Source organism: Notamacropus eugenii, chromosome 1 (genome assembly GCF_028372415.1).
Source record: "Notamacropus eugenii isolate mMacEug1 chromosome 1, mMacEug1.pri_v2, whole genome shotgun sequence".
NCBI classification, from domain to species: Eukaryota; Metazoa; Chordata; class Mammalia; order Diprotodontia; family Macropodidae; genus Notamacropus; species Notamacropus eugenii.
In genome coordinates, this window is record NC_092872.1 from 685443332 (window position 1) to 685463247 (window position 19916).

The following is a 19916-nucleotide window of genomic DNA, read 5'->3' on the forward strand; positions in this document are numbered from 1 at the left end:
CAAATAGTAATAGCATAAGACATGAGTGTGACTTTAAAAGAAGAGAACTTTGTCATGCATCTTTGGAAGCTTCAGCTTTTGACCTAACTTTTGACTTAAAGCTTTTGACTTATAGCTAATATACTTTCAGAACTAGCCAATTAGGATTTTGATAACCACTGCAATAATAAAAAAAAAATAAATGTTTGCTCTTGAAGGACTTCTTGTTACTCATAAAAGTTATCCACAGAAAGCATGGTACAGTGGGAGCAGAACACTAGATTAGGAATGAGAGGTCCTGAATTCAAAGGCTTAGTTCTGAGGAAGACATTGAATAGTTCCTTGCAGGGTGGTTTCCTCATTTGTACAATTTTGGATTATGTTATCTATAAAGTTCTTTCCAAATCTAAATCCATGATCCTTTTTAATGTCATTTATTATCAAACTCAGTGTTAGCTTCAACAAATATAAAAGGTAGCTTGTTAAAATGGAATCCTAGACCTAGAGATAGATGAATTATGTTTGAATTCTAGCTCTCCCACTTACTACCTAGAGCAGCTCCCTTGTTTTTAAAATAAAGGGATTAGATTAGAGATCTCAAAGATTTCCTCTAGCTCTAAAAATCTATTATACTCTGTGCAAAAAAACAAAAAGACTTAGGACACAATGCCATTACAAAGCATTTCTGAATAGGTTGTTGTTGTTTTAAATAAAGGGAGTGTTGTTAATAATAAATAGTTCGTGAAGTGTCTCTCCCCATCATCCAAAACACAGATTAAAAATGTTGAAATATGTGTTTATTTAAAAAAAAATTCAATGTGAGCATAAGGGCTAAAGGCTTAAATTTACTGAAGAATCAAGGTAATTCTACAATAACATTGGAATATGAAGCTTTCTGAAGCTCTCTGACAGCTGGGACTGCTTTTAAATATACATATATGTGCATGTGTATATGTGTACATATATAAATCCCTCAATATTAGTAAACATTATGAATATAATCAATCAACAAATACCTATTGTCAAATATTCTTCTAGTCCTCAGAGTACACAAAGAAAAATGTAACAGATTCCCTCAATAAGATTATAGTCTACCCAGAGGTAACACATACATGTAAAAGTTTATGTAAAATATATACTAGATAATTGGTAGGAGGAGGGGGTAGCAGCTGGGGAGATAATGAAAAGTGCTTTGTAAATGCTGCATAAATACAATAATTATGCTGCATAATCTGAGTATTTAACAGATGCAGAAAATCTGTTATATATCCTTCCAAGAGAAGCTGGAAACACACATACACACATAGACATAACATATACATATGCATGTACATGTACATCTACATATACACAACACACACATAATATTTAGTGCTTATGGAGTGTATTTCAGCACAGCATGTTGTGAGTATTTTATGCATGTATCTAGACTATCCTAACAAAGAAATGAAAAGATAATAGAATCACATGACCAGTGATTCATATATAGTATGTGGATATATTGATATATCTATATATGCACACATACCTATACACATACTATATATGTATATTGTGTATATGTTGTGTACAAGTGTATACATATACATATATTTGCATGCACACAAATATATGGAAAATGAGTCTTCAGAATGCTTGGCATGACACTACCTTAAAATTATCATCTCAAGAGCTTTTAAACATAAAACTGTAAAGAAGAAAACAAATAAATGAGAAATAGAACAGATCTGCCATCTGGGACAATCTGTTCTTAATTTTGATTACAGCGTAACCGAGAAAATATCACTGTAACACTTCAGTGACTGATGTGCTCTTTAAGACAATATAACTATCAAAGAAAGTGAATCCAAAAAGAGTTGCTGGACCTAACAAAATGAATGCAGTGAAAATTTGAACAAGAAGTGACAGTTTTAAAGATGATCATGAATTTTAAAAGATATCTCAAATTTCAGATGATTTCTTTTAAATCAGAAAAAGAACAAGGAGGATACTGTCCCCTCAAAATTAAGTGAATAAGCACTGACATCTTCCAACAGATCAGCCTACTTTTTTTTAGAACATCATGTTATTAATGTCTTATGCACATATGTAGTATATTCTTGACAGAGAACTAAAAAGAGAACAGAAACACATGCTCAGCAATTCATTATGGGAAACTTCATCTTCACTGTTGCACAGTTGAATGAAAAGCATGGAAAGTTATTATCTTTACTTAGCTTATGGTTTGTCAATTATTCTAAGCAGGGCAAAATACAGTGTTAAAGGCTCTTCTCTAATAAGATGTCTTCCAAGGCATACATTAAGATCATACAAGATTTTTTGACAGATGATACTATGCGATCTTCTGATCTTCCAAATAATAATGTTATTGATGATTGATGATGATGATGATATTGGCTGGTGTGGTGGATGACTTTAAGGTTTGTGCTATCCTTTACAAGCATTATTTCAAATGACGCTTATTATAATCAGATTATAAAAGATATCAAAAGAATTAAAGCGTTCATTTTACTGATAGGGATGTTGAGGCTTAGAGAGATTGAGATTTGCTTATAGTGTCACAACTAGCCAAGGCTGTGTGAGAATTAGTGTAGAGAAAATCAAGTAAGGCATGCAATAGGGAGACATATATTCAATGAAGTTATTCACCAGTGATATAGAGGATGCCCTGACCAACCAGACTAACAAGCAAATAATGAAAATAGAATGGTTCCCTATAAATGTCAGTCAATAGTGGAATATATTAACTAAGAAAGCTAATGAAACCTTGGATTTCACTAACAGAAGCATAGAGGTCAGTTTCAGTAGAAGAGGATACTGTTCTCCTTTGCTCTGGTAAGGTGAATGTGAATGTTTTTTGTTTTGTTTTGTTTTGTTTTTTTGTTTGTTTGTTTGTTTTTAGATAACTGACAATTGAGGAGATGTATAATAATAATCCTAAAGTATTTTGAGGATTATCAGGTTAGAGTGAATGGATTTGTCTCCCCTGACCCCATAGGGCAGATTTCAAAGAGTGAAATTTAGTCCTAATATAAGAAAAAATAATTTCTAACAGTTAAAACTCACAGGAAATTGAAAGGACTGCTTCAGGGAGTGATAGGTTCTCTCTCTCTAGAAGTCCTCCAGCAAGGCTGGAGAAAGACTTGTTGATTACACTATAGAGTATTCCTATCCAGGTACAGGGCAAGAGGTACTCAGATGAGCCTTTTAACTCAAGGATTCTGTAATCCTTAATTCTCGAGTTCATATTATGCTGACTGCAGCAATCCCTAGAATATTAAAAGGAATCCTCATTGAGATACCCTGTCATTTGAAAGATATTCACTTAATGATGTGCATTAGAGGAGGGAGAAGTAAATGAAGAATGCATATTTACAAAATTATGATAATAGCTGGAAGGAGAATCCTCTTAGTGCATCAGTACAAATAACTTAGAAAGGCACAAAAATAGACAGCGACCCAGATGTACAGTTGAATCGGATGAAAGAAGGCTGGATCACATTTGACAAATTCTGCAGTGCTTGCAACTATCCGAAGCTTCCAAAGAATACATTTTTTACACTAGTATTCTCTGTTGGAGGTCATATGGGTAAAAATCATGCAAAATAACAGTCTGAAGAATGAAGATTTTAGGTGGTCCAAAAAACAAATGTTAAGTGGATGTTTGATGATAAAAAAATATTGAAAAGAAAGTGGGTGTGTTATAGATTAAAGGAAGAAAAATAGGTAGACAATCAAGCATAGTTCCAGCATCCACAAAACATGCACTACTCTAAAAAAGGTCCATTAGCACATTGGGTGTATGCTCTAGGGAATGGTCATTGAAAGACATAAATAAGAGCCACAAAGACTAAGAAGGAATATATAGATTGTGATCTGCCCTAGTTAAAAGAGAATTCTCATCAGTGAGAACATGTGCCCATTAAATTCTTGGCATGATATGTAACAAAATAAGATGATATTAGAATAAATTGTTAATGAAAATCTTAAAATGACGAATGGGAAATTTCTATCTTCTTAAGGCATAATGTTAGGTTTATATTAAAATTATAAGTGAAGTCAACGTTTTCTTTGTTTGACATCATGTACTTAAAGTTATTGATTTTAGATCTGGAAGGAATATAAAACCCTCTGTTCCCATGGTTCTTAACCTAGAGAAAATCTGTGAAGTTATTTTTATTTTTTTAATAAATGCATTTCAATAAAATTGGTTTTTTCCTAACCCTAAGTATTTTATTTTGTGCATTTAAAAAACTACTTGGAGAAGAGGTCCAAAGGCTTCACCAAATTGGCAAAGAGAGCCATGACATAAACATAAGTAAAGAATCACTGCTTCGTGACAATCCTGTCATTTTATAGATAAGGAAAATGAAGTCCAGAGAAATGAAGGGATATATTCAAAGTGACATGGTTAGTTTGGGCTTGGCATGCACCCTCAGTACAATATACTTTGCACCATCACTCACTACCCCATTTTGTTCACATAGAATTCATCCTATCAGGTCAGAATCAAATGAAGATGTGAAACAGGCTCTGAAGGTAATTCCCAGGAGCTCCCAAACATATTCTGACCATGTCTTGTAGCATACTTGAAGTATATGGCCTCCCAGAGTAACTATTTTGATGGATACAACAATTATGTGTCTCTTTGTATTTTAAAATATCAATCATACTACTTCAAAATTGGGATTTAAACTAAATTATTTTATAAAATAAATACGCTATTATATTTAGGATAAATGTAGATATCTCAAAGGCTGTGAGAGTTGTGTATGAAAACCCCCCCTTTTTTCCCTAGAAGGTCAAAACATTGATTTTTTTTTTTAATGGTTAAACAATGCATAAAGCTACAGTATAACTTTCTTTGAAGAAAAAACAAATCTGCCTTGTCAGGTACCTGCTTTGGCAAATAGTAAGTTTAATTCCTAACACCCACATGAGGCACAAGAATAGTTAGATTAACAAGTCTAGTGTCATACTGTCAGCTGCTGTTTATTTAAATTAAAATGTCACCATCCAGAAATAAATGAGGAAGTTGAAAAACGGTAAATTTCAAAAACATACAGTACATTGGCAGCTTGATGAAAATGATATTACATTCTTGTTTCTCTTGAACTTAACATTGGCCTATTTCCATTTTAACATGTAGCAAGATTTTGCCCTCCCCTCCCTCCACCATTTCTACATACACTACTATGAAGCAAAAAATGGACATAATGTATAGAAAGCATTTTATAAACCCAAAAGGATATATAACTATCACCTATTATTAGCTGAAAATATGAATCATTTTCATAATTATCAACTTATTTTTCTTATTCCTATTGCCTAGATTTCTGTGTGGATGCTCCCTCTGCTGAGAAAATTACAGATCTTCCAAACCTTAATAACTGATTTCAAGAGGTTCTGTATCTCACCTGATTCACCACCAGTGATGAATCTCCATTACCTTAGCTACCTGACCCTTGGCCAACAGATACACAGTCTACTGAAAGGCCCGTAGTCAAAGCCTTTGTAGTATCTGCCAGAGAATGCACTCTATGAGTGAAGCCTTCAAAAACCTAGTGTCTCTGTCACGACAAGTTGGGTTGTTGTTTAGGAAAATTTGTGAATGAGTAATGATATCCATTGGTAGCCGGAGTCCCTCAACCAATGACATTGGAGCTCCATCAAAATCAATACTCTGTGTGACTAGGAAAATCCCCCCACAGTTTACACCAATTTGGTGACTAAAAATTTACTCATGTTTATCTACTCTACTTATTTTGGAGGTTTCTTATACTTATCTCTCACATATCTTCTTTAAAATCATTTTGTTTTGCCTTGAAAATTCCTCATCAGTATAATATGCCTAGGTACTGACCTAATCAACAAGTCTCAAATTCATATTTTTCTTCTTTCACCCTTATCCTGTAAGGTAAAACAGCTTTTCTACCCTAACCTCAAACATATATTTGCTTATTTCTTTCCCAAGCCCTTTTTTCTAAAAGATATCTCTAACATGCTATTTCCATTTTGAATACATGGAACAGGTGACTACCATACATTTGAAGCCAATTTAGCCATCTTGATTCTAATATCAGTAGGATGAGCTACCACACATGAGAACAAGTACAACCTCTGTATCTCTAACCTACTTGACATATTCACTAACTGCTTTGCTAACATATATATTAAAAACATGGGCTATCCTTTAAGTTATTCAATCATGAGACAGTGGTATAAAAACACATTCAGGATTAACAACATGGAGATATTTACTTGGCCAGGCTTTCCATTCTCACATAAAAATGCCTCATATTCGGATGCGAATTCGGGGGCGTTGTCATTGACATCCAGCACTTTAATAGCAACAGGTACTCGAGATATTTGACTGTGGTTCCCTATGGGAAGGAAAAAATAACAAGCGTTGAGTGTATTTTACTTTATTTTACCTTACATGTACAATTTAATGGGTTTAAAAGACGATCTCCTATAAAGTGAGGTGTGTGTGTGTGTGTGTGTGTGTGTGTGTGTGTGTGCATCTATCATATTCTAAAATAGTACACTTTTGTCATAGCATCTGGCCAACCAACAAATAAAGTCAGCCAGTGTTCCATCAACAAAAAGGAGAATAAATCTTTCTCAAATATTCTTTGTGAGATATTTACTTGATGACTACCTTCTTGGACTAAATTAGAAGATTTTTTTTCCCTTCGATGTATCAGGCTTTGTTTTATTGATAAAGTATATTATATACAAGGAGAGAGATGCTGTAAACAACCAGGATTGATTTCTTTGTTTATCTTTGGCAGAATACAGTACATTTTACTCTATTAGTGTCTCTGACTGCCCATATATTATGTTCAGCATTTAAAAAGACAATGGATAGCTGAGACCAAATTGAACAAGATGAAGGGTGGGCTTAGAAAAACGTACAATCAGACAATATTGGGAATTTTTCTAGCACTCCATTTCATTAATATTTGATGGTCAAATTGACCCCTGCAGCCTTTCTGATAGGAATGAACCCAAAACATTTTTAATAAAAATATTCATCACTTACTGAGTTAGATAGCTCAGTGGAAAGAGTGCTGAGCATGGAGTCAGGAGGACCATAGTTCAAATCTGGTTTCAAACACTTACTAGATCTGTGAACCTGAGCAAGTCACTTAGACCTCCCAGGATTGTTGTGAGGATCAAATGAGATAATAACTATAAAGTACTTAATGGCACATTAATAAGTGCTATATGTGAGCTATAATTATTATTAATAATAAAAACTTTTATATACAATTTGAATCACTGAAATCTCCACACATGACTCTTTAAATGAAATACATTTTCTCCTTATTTTCTCTCATTTTAATTGCTAAGATGATAGATAAATTGTTGAATATTAAGGTATACTATCATCCCTCAATTTTTTTAATGCAATGCCATTTACCTCTCTCTCCACAAGGTAAAGATCTTGTGATCTTTTCTGTGTTATATACAGTGCTTTGGAGATAACTGATTGTTTATTTACCTTTCTATTTGCATGACAGTGAATATTAATAAGTAAACCAAATGAGAAGAAATATTTGGTTTGGGAATGAATTTCAAAATTCTGACCTTTCTTTATAATGTTGACAAAATCTAGATCATTACAACCATCAAGTATTTTTTTTTCTTTCAGAAAATACTTCCTCATGCCAAGAAGTAGTGTGTGTTCTAAATGGCATGGTGAGACACACACACACACACACACACACACACACACACACACACACACACACACATATATATTATTTCTTTTATCGTAAAAGTGGTCTCTCTTGCTCCAAGACTTTACTTTTAATATTGCAATCTGGGCTTTCCATACCATTCCGATATACCTCTATTTAGACCTTGTTTTCTTAAATACCTTTAATATCTCCTTTACTAATACATATTTTGCTCAGACTAGCACAGGTCATTCTTAACTTCAGTGTGTCTTGACCTTCTTACCACCTTATGTTGCTTTCTTACTTGCTTCTCCCTTTCAATTTCAAAATTATTGAATTTGTTACCATGATTACTATACTGCATATATGTGCAGATGTGTTTCAAGACAATAGAGGGTAAGTGACTTGCTCAACTGGTAAGTGTCTGAGTCTGTATTTGAACTCTGGCCCTCCAGACTCCAGGGCCTGTGCTCTATCTACTGTGCCATCTAGCTGCCCCTTTATATAGCTTTTAAAATAAATTAATTAGCATGTTTTTAATGAATGTCTGTTATAAGCCTAGAGGCCTTTTTTTAGGCCCCTGAAATCTATCTTTAATTTCCTACAACATAACTCCCATCCCTGCCAATGTATTCACCACTACTCAATCTATATGTATTTGCCAAACCCATATCACATGCAGAGAGAACTCTGTATTATGTTGCTGGAGGTCATACAAAGATTAATAAGACATGATCTCTGATATCAAGGGGCTTCTAGTCCAGTCAGGGAGATTCCTGAAATTCAAATAACTATATTGTAAAATAAAGTATAAGTGCTGAAGAGAGGAAAAAATTGTTATTCAAGAATTCAGAAGAAAAAACATGTCTAAGGAGAGAGATCAGGAAGAAAATCAAGGAGGTGCTGAATACTGAAAGTTAATATTCCCCAAACTGAAAGTACTAAAAATGATTTAGCTTCTTAACATGTCTTATTTTTATTAATCACATGATTAACTTCCTCATGATCAAGCTATTCCTTTAACATGTGATATTCTGAACACCTTGTTCCTAATCATTCCTTTCTTAATGGTGCAGTAGATAAAACACTGGACAGAGTCAAGAAGATTTGAGTCCATATCTTGCCTCAGACATTTACTCTTTGTGTGACCTGACAAGTCATTAAACCTCTATTATCCTCAGTTTACTGAACTGTAAAATGTGTATAATAATACATTATACAATCAACTGAGATATAGTTGTAAAATGTTTTGCTCATCTTAAAATGCTATATAAAATGCTAGCTATTTTTGGTTATCATAGAGTTTATCACATTCCTAACCTTTCCTATTTCTGTTGCCACAACCCTAGTAGGACATTTTTTACTTATTATGCCTAGATTCTTTTTATAATCTTTTAATCAGTTAGTTTTCCCATCCCCCTAGAGGAATTAAGCATTTCAGTTTCAGATCTCCCACTCTGGACAGAGACATTTTGATTGGTGAATACATAAGCACAAAGTCAACTAGCCCACCAAATCTAGCAGACCACAGACCCCGAGGCCAGACTATGGTTCATAACCCAATCAGCTATCTCCCCTAGCTATCTTTTCATTCACACCTTATGTTAACACTAACCCCTTCACTTTACAACCTCAGCTAGTCCCAGAACCAAGACTAAAGGTTTCTTAACATACAGTTTTACTGTGCTTCCCATTATACCTTCTCCCATTTAAGCTATGGCCACAAAGACAATAAAGCTTCAAGAAGGATCCCTCCCTTTTTTACATGCCTGGTAACTAGTTATTAACATTTAAATAAACTATCAATTAGTTGGCCAAGTCACATGAATAGGAAGAAGAAATTTAGCTGCAAAATAATATGAAATGCTAGAGGTCCTCAAGGGAGAAATGGAATGAGGTTCATTATAACATAGTAAGATTCTGGTCAATGTCAGTTTGAGTGGAAGCTGAATATCAGAAGTATTTATTCATACTTTAGAGTGAGAGGTTGGACTAGGTATCCCAGGTTTTAGATTCTATGACTTGATGCTTTTTAATTTAATGGAACAATTAGTACTTTTAGCAACTAAGCATGCCTACTAATCAATCAGTAAGAATTTATTAAACATCTAATATTTTCTAAGCTTTATGCCTGAAGATAATAGACATAAATGAAGCTGTCCCTGCCTTCAAGATAATTCCAAAGTAGTCAAAGCTGGATATTTGCACATGCATGTATATATATACATATATATATATATACATATATATATATATATATATATATATATATACATATAAATTGATATGAGATATTTTTAGAGGGAAAGTGCTAACACCTGAGGGGAGAAGAAAAGATTGCATGTAGAAGGTAGCACTTGAGTTAAGCCTTGAAGGAATCTAGGCAGGTGATGCCAGTGCATTCCTGGCACTGAGGACAGCCAGAGCAAAGGCATGAAAGGCTCTGTGGGATGGAATACCATGGGGGGAGAACAGTACAAAAGTCACTTTGGAAGCTGTCACCCTTTTCCTCAGTTTTCTCATCTATAAAATGGGGATAATAAAAGACTGCCTCACAGTAGTTATTGTGAGAATATAATCAGATGTTTGTAAAGTGCTTTGCATACCATAAGGCCCTGTATGAATGCCAGTGGCTGTTGTTATTTTCTACAAGAGAACCTTTCACTCATTAATATGCTCTGATTCTACGATCAAAGGAAGATAGCAGTAACAGAAAAAAAAAAAGATCAACGTTATCCTGTATTACAGTACTATAGAAAGAAGAGATGTTCAAGGATGAAAGTATTGACCTCTAATGAAAACAAGAGGATGGTGAATCAGACATTTGACTGATGCTTGGTTCATTTTCTATATAATCCATATGCTGAGTCAACGGATTTTCTCTTTGCACCTTCTATCTCTAATTCTACCTTCTGGAGGAGGCTTTCTACCTTCTACTCATCCCCCAGTGGCTAAAGTCCTCCCTTCTCAGACTGCAGTATATCCTTGTATATGCTTAGTCATTTACATTAATGTCTCTTTCATTAGAATGTAAGCTCCTGAACGTTAAGGACTTTTTCTTTTCTGTATATCCCCAGAATTTAGCACAGTGCCTGGCACATTGTTCATAATTAATAAATGCTTGTTAACTGACTGACTCACTTACTGACTTTTTCTTACCATTCTATCTCTTTCTCTTAACAGTTATTATTTTCTAGAATATAAATATACAGTTTATTGATTATTCCACCAGTCATCGTTACGTTAATGACCTGCATCTTAGCACAGTGCCTGGCATATAGCAGGTATTTCATAAAAGTTTATTGAATTGCATTTTCTCTTAATCTATTTTGCCAGGAAGACTCAGAAGTTTCTAGTGATTTTTCACCCTTCCAAAGTTCTTTATTTTTGCTCTGCACATGTTAATGACAGCAAAGCTCATAATCCTCAATCAAATAACCCAATACAAGAACACGGCCTGGGTGTCCAGCTTTCAACTTCTGTCCTGTTGATTAAACCTCCAATGAATGTATGATCAAGCCCTTTGTTGGAAGTAATGAGACCTGGTTTGGGAGTCTTCGCTTAGTTTCTTATTATCTGTATAACCTTGACGGAGCCACTTTGCCTTGACAACACTCTGTGTCCTCTGCTCTAAAAGAAGAAAATTAATATTTGTCCTGTTCAACTCATAGAGTGGTGGTGTTTTGCCCAGCTACAAATATTTGTTACTAAAATTTTTAAAACATTTTTATGTGAGTGATGTGGGAAGGAAATATTTTTTGATTAAAAATAATTTAAAAATTAATAAAAGATTTTGAGAGTAAAAAACACTAAAAAAAAAAATTGTCTCATTTTTGTTATATCTGTTCCTCTTGGTTAGGAGTTTACTGAATGGGTGTCCTCTGTGCAATTCTTCACTACTAGGGACTCTATTTTCTTCCATCTAATCTAATGTATGTTGTACCCTGGGACTATAAGGATGTATAGTTTTAGTCAATAAAAGAAGCTAAATTTAATCTTGCTATTATTTTCATTCAGTTCTTGCCATGTGAAAAAAATACCTGCAGAATGGGTAATAATGAACCCACAGAAATGGGGAAATATTCTCTGAAATCACTAGGAGTCTTAAAAAGATAATGCTTTTTAGTACCTTCTCCAGATACATTTAGTAGACAAAAATAGCCTCCCCAAGTCATAAAATCACACAGTTTGAGAACTAAGAGGGATATTAAAGGCCATCTAGTTTGACCCATATACAGAAGGAATCCCTACTATAACAAGAGGTCTTCCAGTTTCTGATGGAAGATTGCCAAGGAGGGACAATCCAGTATCTTTGGAGGTGGCCCATTTGAGCTTTGCACAATGCTCATTTGCCGGATGGTTTCATGTCTCTACCCACATTCACCTGAACTTTGTTTCTTTGAGACTTTGCACCATTGCTTCGGGTTCTCCTCTCTGGGGATGGTGTAGAAGGGGAGAGAAACTTTTATTCTTCCTATACATAACAACCATTGAAATACTTAGAGACAACTATCATGGTTTGTTGTTGTTTTTTTTTCTTTTTACTCTCCAGATTCTTCTTTTGTCTTGGCTAAATATTTCAGTTTCCTTCAACTTATCCAATATGCAGTGTGAAATCAAGGCTCTTCACTATTCTGGTTGCCCTTCTGTCCTCTAGAGATCCCCGAACTTACCAATTCTATTTCAAGGTTGTCTCAGAACTGAATGCAATACTGCAGATGAGATATGACAAGGCTGCAGTACAGTGGGGTTATCACCTCTCTATTCCTGGAAGCTAGAGTCTTCCTAATGTAGCTCATGGTTTCATTAGCCAAGTAGTGGCTTATTTCTTTATACTATCCCCCTTGAGTGCTTTCCTTCTTACATGTTGTACTGATGCTGTTTCCTAGCATGTTGCTTCCTTCTTCTTCTCCATTGATCTAAATTGTTTCTATCCTAAAATGGTTAAACAATTTAGTACCTTAGGTGTCATCTAAAGCTAACTTTAATTAACATGAAGATATAGGTCCAGAGAAAAGAAAGGGCCTTCATAGTGTCACTTAGTGTCACTTAGTTAATAACGTGTTTGTCAGGATGAGAATTGAGGTCCTTTGACTTCGTTCTTGGATTAAGCAATAAGAGAAAAAGCAGATAAAATAATTCATCTGATGTCTGCAAATCATGGAATATCATTTTTTCCCTCTTTCTCCCCTGGAGTACACTCTACCCCACCCCCTCCAAGCATTTTTTGACTCTAAGAATTAGCTGATACTCCCCTATGAACATTCTGTCGATGAATGTGCCATAAATGGCCTTCAAAACTACCACTTGATGGGACAGAAAGCTGAAACAGAAATCATCAGCCCAAAACATTCTGAGCAATCTTCTTTCCCTTTATCTCCACTGGATAAACACACAAACAATGAATGCAGTGTCTTATCAGGATTCTCAGCACAAGTGTCATATTTAAACACTAAAGATTTACTTTTATCTAAATTAATAAAATGACGGGCAGTTCACATTTTAAAGACATTACAGAGCAGTGTAATTAATTAGATAAGCTTCTAAAGAAATTATTCATGTCCTTTGTGACTGCCCCCCAAATGTTTGTCTTTCATCTGAAAGACAAATATTAAATATAAAGATATTATAATTAGAAACTTGATGAGAATTCATTAAAAAATTAATTTTCTCAACTCAAGAGATGGGGACAAATAGGCTTGGAAATCAAGCTTGGGGAAACCCACTTTGGATGAACTGAAAAAAAAATACACCCACCCCCACACCCCCACTCCCACCCCCACACCCCTATATGTATATACACATAGAATGTGTACTCTCATAGACCAGAAAAATATGAAAACAATCTCTCTCTCTCTCTCTCTCTCAATTTCTCTGTCTTTTCCAACACACACACACACACACACACACACACACACACACACACACAATCTATTTTCTTCTTCAATGAAGGGAAATCTTCTCCAGTGAATACACTTTATGAGGCTTGAAGGCTGCGGGATTTTAAGCCTCCCACTTGCCCATCACCCCTCTCTCATACACCTCACCCAAGAAATTGTTCAGCAAGTTATCTCCTTCACTTAATCAAATGTAATCAAATAGCCCTAAGTCTTTCTTGTCTAAATTTAGTTCTAGTAGGATTCCATGGATTGCTGTTAAATAGCCAAGCTTTTTCAGTCTTGGAGGGGGAAAAAAAAAGAATTTGACAGACTTGAATATACTGGTGGGGCTTGATAAATAATTCTTGAGGCTTCCACAAGCAGAAGGATAGAAGCTATGAGCACTAAATTACAGTCAACAGGGGAATGCAAAATATGTGAATTTATAATTGAATAGGGGATGAAGGGAACAGTGGAAGTTTATAAAACAGGAAAATGTGAACTGAATAAATGAACGACAAGACACAAGAAAACAAGACAAAATCCCCTTCACCCTCCCCAAAACAACAGGAATATGGGGAAACATGAATTGGGGTAATGAATTAAGGCCCCTCTGTGGACTATAGGGGAAGAAAGAGATTGCCAGTCTTGCAATCAAACCTTGGGTTTGAATCTCATCTCTGATACTTGGTAGTTTTGTGATATGGGGTTAGTTTTTCATTCCCTCTTTCTTCCTCTTTAAAACAGAGGTAATACTTGGCATAGTGTGCTTCAAGAAGTTGTTGAAAAGAAAGTGTTTTGTGAACCTTAAATAGCTGAATAAATCAAGGTTATTATTATCTTTTGGAAACATTATCCCCCAAGGGCGTTTGTTCATTTTTAGATCATTAGGGATTGATGCAGAGGAAAAGAGTGCTGGATATTGAGTCAGACAATCTAAATTTGAATTCCCTCTTTAATACTGCTTTATTAACTGTGTGACCTTGGATAAATCAGTTAACTTCTCTGAGCCTCTTTTCTTCCATTTATAAAATAAAGGGTTGAACGAGAGGGCCACAAAAATCACTTTTAGTTTTAAGCTCTGACCCTTTGTCATCAATCAGTATATGGTAAAATGAAAAAAAAAATAAAGAGCTGGGATTTGAAAAAAGGACATTTTATAGAGTAGAATCACTAATGAGGATGCCTTTGGGGATCCTTCTTTTAATAAAAACTTTCTCTTACTTACACGTCAACATTTTCAAGTTGTACATCACCTAAACAATCTGATTGCAGCAGCCACTGGAATTTTACTAGCTTTTGTTCTTAACCCAAAGAGGGTATAATAAAAAAAAAAAAGATGTATTATTCCTCATCCTGCAAGAACCTTCTAATATTTAGGTATGTTTTTGTTTTTGAGGGGAGGTATCAAAAATCCGCTGATCAAGAATCACCCAAGAAATAGAAATTCAAAGAATATAGAGTCAAACTTGTACATGAAAAAGAATCTTCTCTGTGGCAACCTGGCCAGTAAGTCAGGCATTGGCCAGAGATGATGAACTTGTCACCCCCCACCCCCAGAGAGCTTGAATTGTTGGAAATATTTTCCTTATATTGAGAGAATCTGTGACTTCTACCCACTGTTCTTGGTCCTGCCCTCTGGAATCAAGCACAAAAAATCCAACCACTTTTCTACCTTACAGTCCTTGAAATGACGGTAGTCAGCTATCACTCTGGATCCCTCCCCAGCTGTCTTCACCAGGCTAAATACCCACAGTTCCTTCAACCAATCCTCTCAGGCCACCATCCTATGATGGAGTTCTCAAGAACACAGAACTAAATAAATGAGAGCTGGTCAAGGGTTGAGACAACAAAACTAGTCATTTTTATCATTCAGGAAACTAAGCCTGTCTTAATAACACTCAGGAGCACATTAACTGTTTTACCTGCCATAATACTTTTGAATGTTTTCGCCACATTGAGTTTACAATCCATGGGAATCCTGCTAGGTTTTTAGATTTATATATTTTAAATAGTTTTAAAACCTCTCAAGAGGATTGTCCTTAACCAAAGACCATCCTAATTCAAGACTTCATCAACCTCTCTCTTTCTCTCTGTCTCTGTCTCTATCTCTCTTATACATTATACATTAAAACAGGCTATTTAAGCTGTGCTATTGCTTTTTTTTTAAAATAATATATTAAAGTTAAATGAATCTCAGAAAATGTCCAATTCTGTGTTAAAATTTGCTCTTAACTTCTGCTCATGATAAACATAAATGTATGTGTTCAGTAGGCTCTCAATTAAATTCTTATCATCAGATCAACAGAATGCAATAGGTCAGTGAAATATGACCCATGAGTGTCTACTTGTACGGTATATCATTTGGAGGGCATGATCTTAAAGCCACATAAGGCTTTCAACGATATGTCTGCTTCCCATGCCCATCCCCCAGGCACACACATCCACAGGCTAAAATAAATTCAAACGTGATGGTGTCAAAAGAAAGGTTTGATAATTGCATTAAGATGGCACTTTGCAGCAATGGAATTCATATCTAAAATATTACAATCATTTGTCTTTTAATGTCTGGAGTAGCTTCCACGTCTCCATTTTAAAAATCACATTTTGATACTCTATTTCCATTAATTTCCCAGTAATTAAGCCATGAATTGTATTGCTTTTTGTTTACTCAATGGTACAACTTGAGTTTGCCGTGTCATTACCTTGAATCCTCTGTGAATTGGAATAGCCATGTGGTCAATGCCCTTCAGAATTGCTGAACAGTAATTAAGGGGATGTGCTCCTCAGTGAAGACGCTGACTGCAAGGGCAGGAAGACTCCTGGACCCAGCTCTTCTCTATTCTACATTTTGGCCACAGTGAGTTTCATATTCATTGTGACATGTAACCAAGATATATGTGGTATATCAATGTAAGTAAACAAATACATTATTCAGGATAAATGACTAGCATTGTGGTTTGAACTGATTATACACTAACCTACTACCTCGGCATGGAGCTGTTGACAATAAAAATGATGATATTTCACCCACAGCTTCTAATACGAAGTGCTTAGAATATATATGAATGTAAAGAGATCTACATATTCTCATCCATACATCATCATTCCCTCCATCTGCATTATGGTCTGGACAGCCATCTGCCCATCCATGTATTAGTGAAAGGTAAATACTGACAGAATATTATGAATTGTTGAACTCCGATTTAAAAAATAAATTAGTCCTATAAATGCAAACTTATGAGCAATGTAAGACAATCTGTTGTGTTAAATTTTTAATGAAGCCACTGAGGTGATGGGTAAGAGGCTGCCATAAAATACAGTGTCAGCTCTAGAGATATACTCTGAGGTACCTTTGCAGTGCTTAACCACTGTACATCCCAGCCCTGAAGCAAAGCTCTCACTCATATGTAGCATGTTCCTTTAACAAAATACTTTCTGCCAGTCAACCCTGTACCTGGCAGTACAAAAATATCATTGATGCCATTTTACTTATGGGGGAGTTAAGTCGAAAAGGAGAGGAATGACTTGCTTGAGATCAGAGCTGGTAAGAATCAATGTTAGAATCCAAACTCATATCAGGAGATGTAATAAAGACATGGAGCCAGAGAAGCTGTGTGCAACTCCTGATTCTGCCTACTTTAGTACCTTTTTGACCAAGTCACATAACCTCAATGAGCTTCAATTCCTTTATCTATAAAAGATACAGTTGTTTTAATCATGTCCTACTCTTCATGACCCCATTTGGAGTTTTCTTGCAAAGATACTGGAGTGGTTTGCCATTTCTTTCTCCCATTCATTTTTATAGAATAGGAAACTGAATAGAGTTAAGTTACTTGCCCAGGTCATAAAGGTAGTGTCTGAGGCTAGAACTGAACTCAGGTCTTCTGACTCCAAGCCTAGCACTCTATCCACTGCGCCACCTAGCTGCCCATATACAAAAGGACATTGGATTCAATGACCTCTGAGGTCCAGCTCTGTTGATGCTCTATGTCTTTTCTCTACAGATGCTATCTAGCATATGCAGCATCCATTCTGCTGTATCTCTCTGCTTCTCATTACCACTAGTGTTCCAGAAATGAGGATTTCTCCTGATCTTTTATTTATCTATGTCAGATTAAATCAAAGAATGCTATAACTAGAAGGGACTTTAAAAGTTATGTAGTTCAATTCCATTATTTTATACACAAGGGACCTGAAACTCAGAGAGAATAATGGACTATCACAAGGTTATGTACCTGGTTATCAATTGATTAATCAATAAAATTTATTATATGCCAGCCACTGTGCTAAGTCCTGGGCATACAAAAAAAAAAAAAAAAAAGGTCAAAAGATAGTCTCTGTCTTCAAGGAGCTTGTCATTTAATGGAGGATATATTATGCAAACAAAAATATACAAAGCAAGCTGTATACAGGACAATTAGGAAATAATTAGCAGCAGGAACGTAGTGGAATGCCACTCTATTCTCCATCTATTATAATCTGGTTTCAACTCCACAGAACAAGATATCCCTCCTGGAGTAAGTTCAATAGCTCTAATCTCATCATCATGCTGCCAACTCAAGCCTGGGCTGACATTACCTACCTCAGTCTTTTATCCTTTCTGATTGGAAGGCTGGAGCCAGGAGTACCAAACTCCTCCCAATACCTTCCTTTATAGAAGGCAGAAATTGGACTTTTTGGTTCACACCATGCTGTGTCTGCTGTTCTGCTTGGTTTCAACTCCTCCAAATAAGATGGCCCTGAGGTGGGTACCTTCTGGTGTCCCCCTCACCTTTCCTGTTTCCTTTCAGGTGTTGTCTTTCTCTCATTAGATGGTACGCTTCTTGAGATTCAGAGTGAGTTGGGTTTAATGATTGGCCTTTGAGAAAGAAACCCAGCCAGTAAACCTCAAGTTAAATAAGTAGCTTTTGGTCATCAAAAATGAACCTTCCTTTGGGCACAACACTCTCAGGTAAAGGGAGTAGGGGAAGGGAGGTAATGGGAAGGGAGAGGAAGGACAGATCAGGTCCAACTGGGTTGCCCAACTGGAACTGCCCAGTTGAGTCCTTATTCAGGCAGCTCAGATTACTCACAGGCTGTGGTTTGTCCTGAGTTCTCTTCTGGAAGAGGACCATGACATCAGAGAGATGATACCATGACTTGCAAGTGAATTGGATTTGAGTGAAGAAGGGCTGTGCAAAGTCACCAGCCTCATTTTCTCCTCCAGAAGCATCTGGCTTCAGTGGCCTGATATCCATCAGGAGATCTGGAGATGGACCAGGATGCAGTGGGAGACTGACCTTTTCTTTTTAAACTAAGGTCTTTTCAGGTGCTCACCCTGAGCAAGGCAATACCCCTTCAGTGAATGGGTCTCTTTAAGAAGTGAGTCAAGGAATTGCCCCTTTAATCACAAAGAAAAAAATCAAACTGGGAGAGATAGACCCTCAGGGTTGCTGGCCAAAAGAGAAACAGTTGCTATTTACATTCACTCTGAACCAGGAGCGCCCAAAAAAACAACCATTAAGGTTTCTTCCTCAAAGGCCAAGCATTAAACTGAATCTCTGAATCTCATGTATTGGACAGTGATAGGTCCCTGTCCAAGCACCACTGAAGGATTGGTTTTTCAGCCCTCCTGGCTCAGAGTGAATGTAAATAGTAGCTGTTTCTTTTTTGGCCAGCAACTCTGATGGTCTTCACCTCCCAGTTTGATTTTTTTTATTATTATTAAAGGGACCATCCTTTGACTCGCTTTTTCTTCTTGATCTTTTTATATTTTGTGAATGACAAAGATGTGTTAAAAAAAAAAGCTTATGATTTTTTTTCCTTTTTTTAAAACCATGAACTTAATCCTCAACCATCATAAACATTTCCAAATACAAAGAACAGGAAAGAAGGTTGTATAAGACACAATTTCTGATGTAGTTCTTTTGAAAGAAATGTACATACTAAGTTTAAGAAAGGAGAAACAAATTTACCATTTGTATACTCTTCTATATTTTTCCCTTCTGTAAATTTTTTTAAAATTTATTTTGTTTTCAACATTCATTTCCACAAAATTTTGAGTTCCAAATTTTCTCCCCATCTCTCCCCTCTCCCCACCCAAAAACGCATTCTGATTGCCCCTTCCACCAATGTGCCCTCCCTCCTAACACCCCTCCCTTCCCTTACCCCCATCTTCTCTCTTGTCCTGTAGGGCAAGATAAATTTCTATACCCCATTACCTGTATTTCTTAATTCCCAGTTGTACACAAAAACAGTTCTCAACATTTGTTCCCATAACTTTGAGTTCCACCTTCTCCTCCTTCCTCCCTCCCCACCCATCCCCAATGAGAAGGCAAGCAATTCAATACAGGCTATATATGTGTAGTTTTGTAAACGACTTCAATAATAG

At 35.8% G+C, this 19916-nt stretch overlaps 1 protein-coding gene across 2 annotated transcripts in view; it reads right to left on the reverse strand.

Annotated features, from left to right (window-relative positions):
* CDH8 (cadherin 8) overlaps positions 1-19916 on the reverse strand; it is a 513100-nt gene that overhangs the window by 108431 nt on the left and 384753 nt on the right. For both annotated transcript variants that reach the window (XR_011972824.1, XM_072635913.1), the window contains exon 9: positions 6241-6362. Coding sequence is in view for 1 of the 2 variants with exons in the window: in XM_072635913.1 (XP_072492014.1) it covers positions 6241-6362 (122 nt within the window). In the remaining variant the exon portion in view is untranslated. The remainder of the gene's footprint in view (positions 1-6240; positions 6363-19916) is intronic.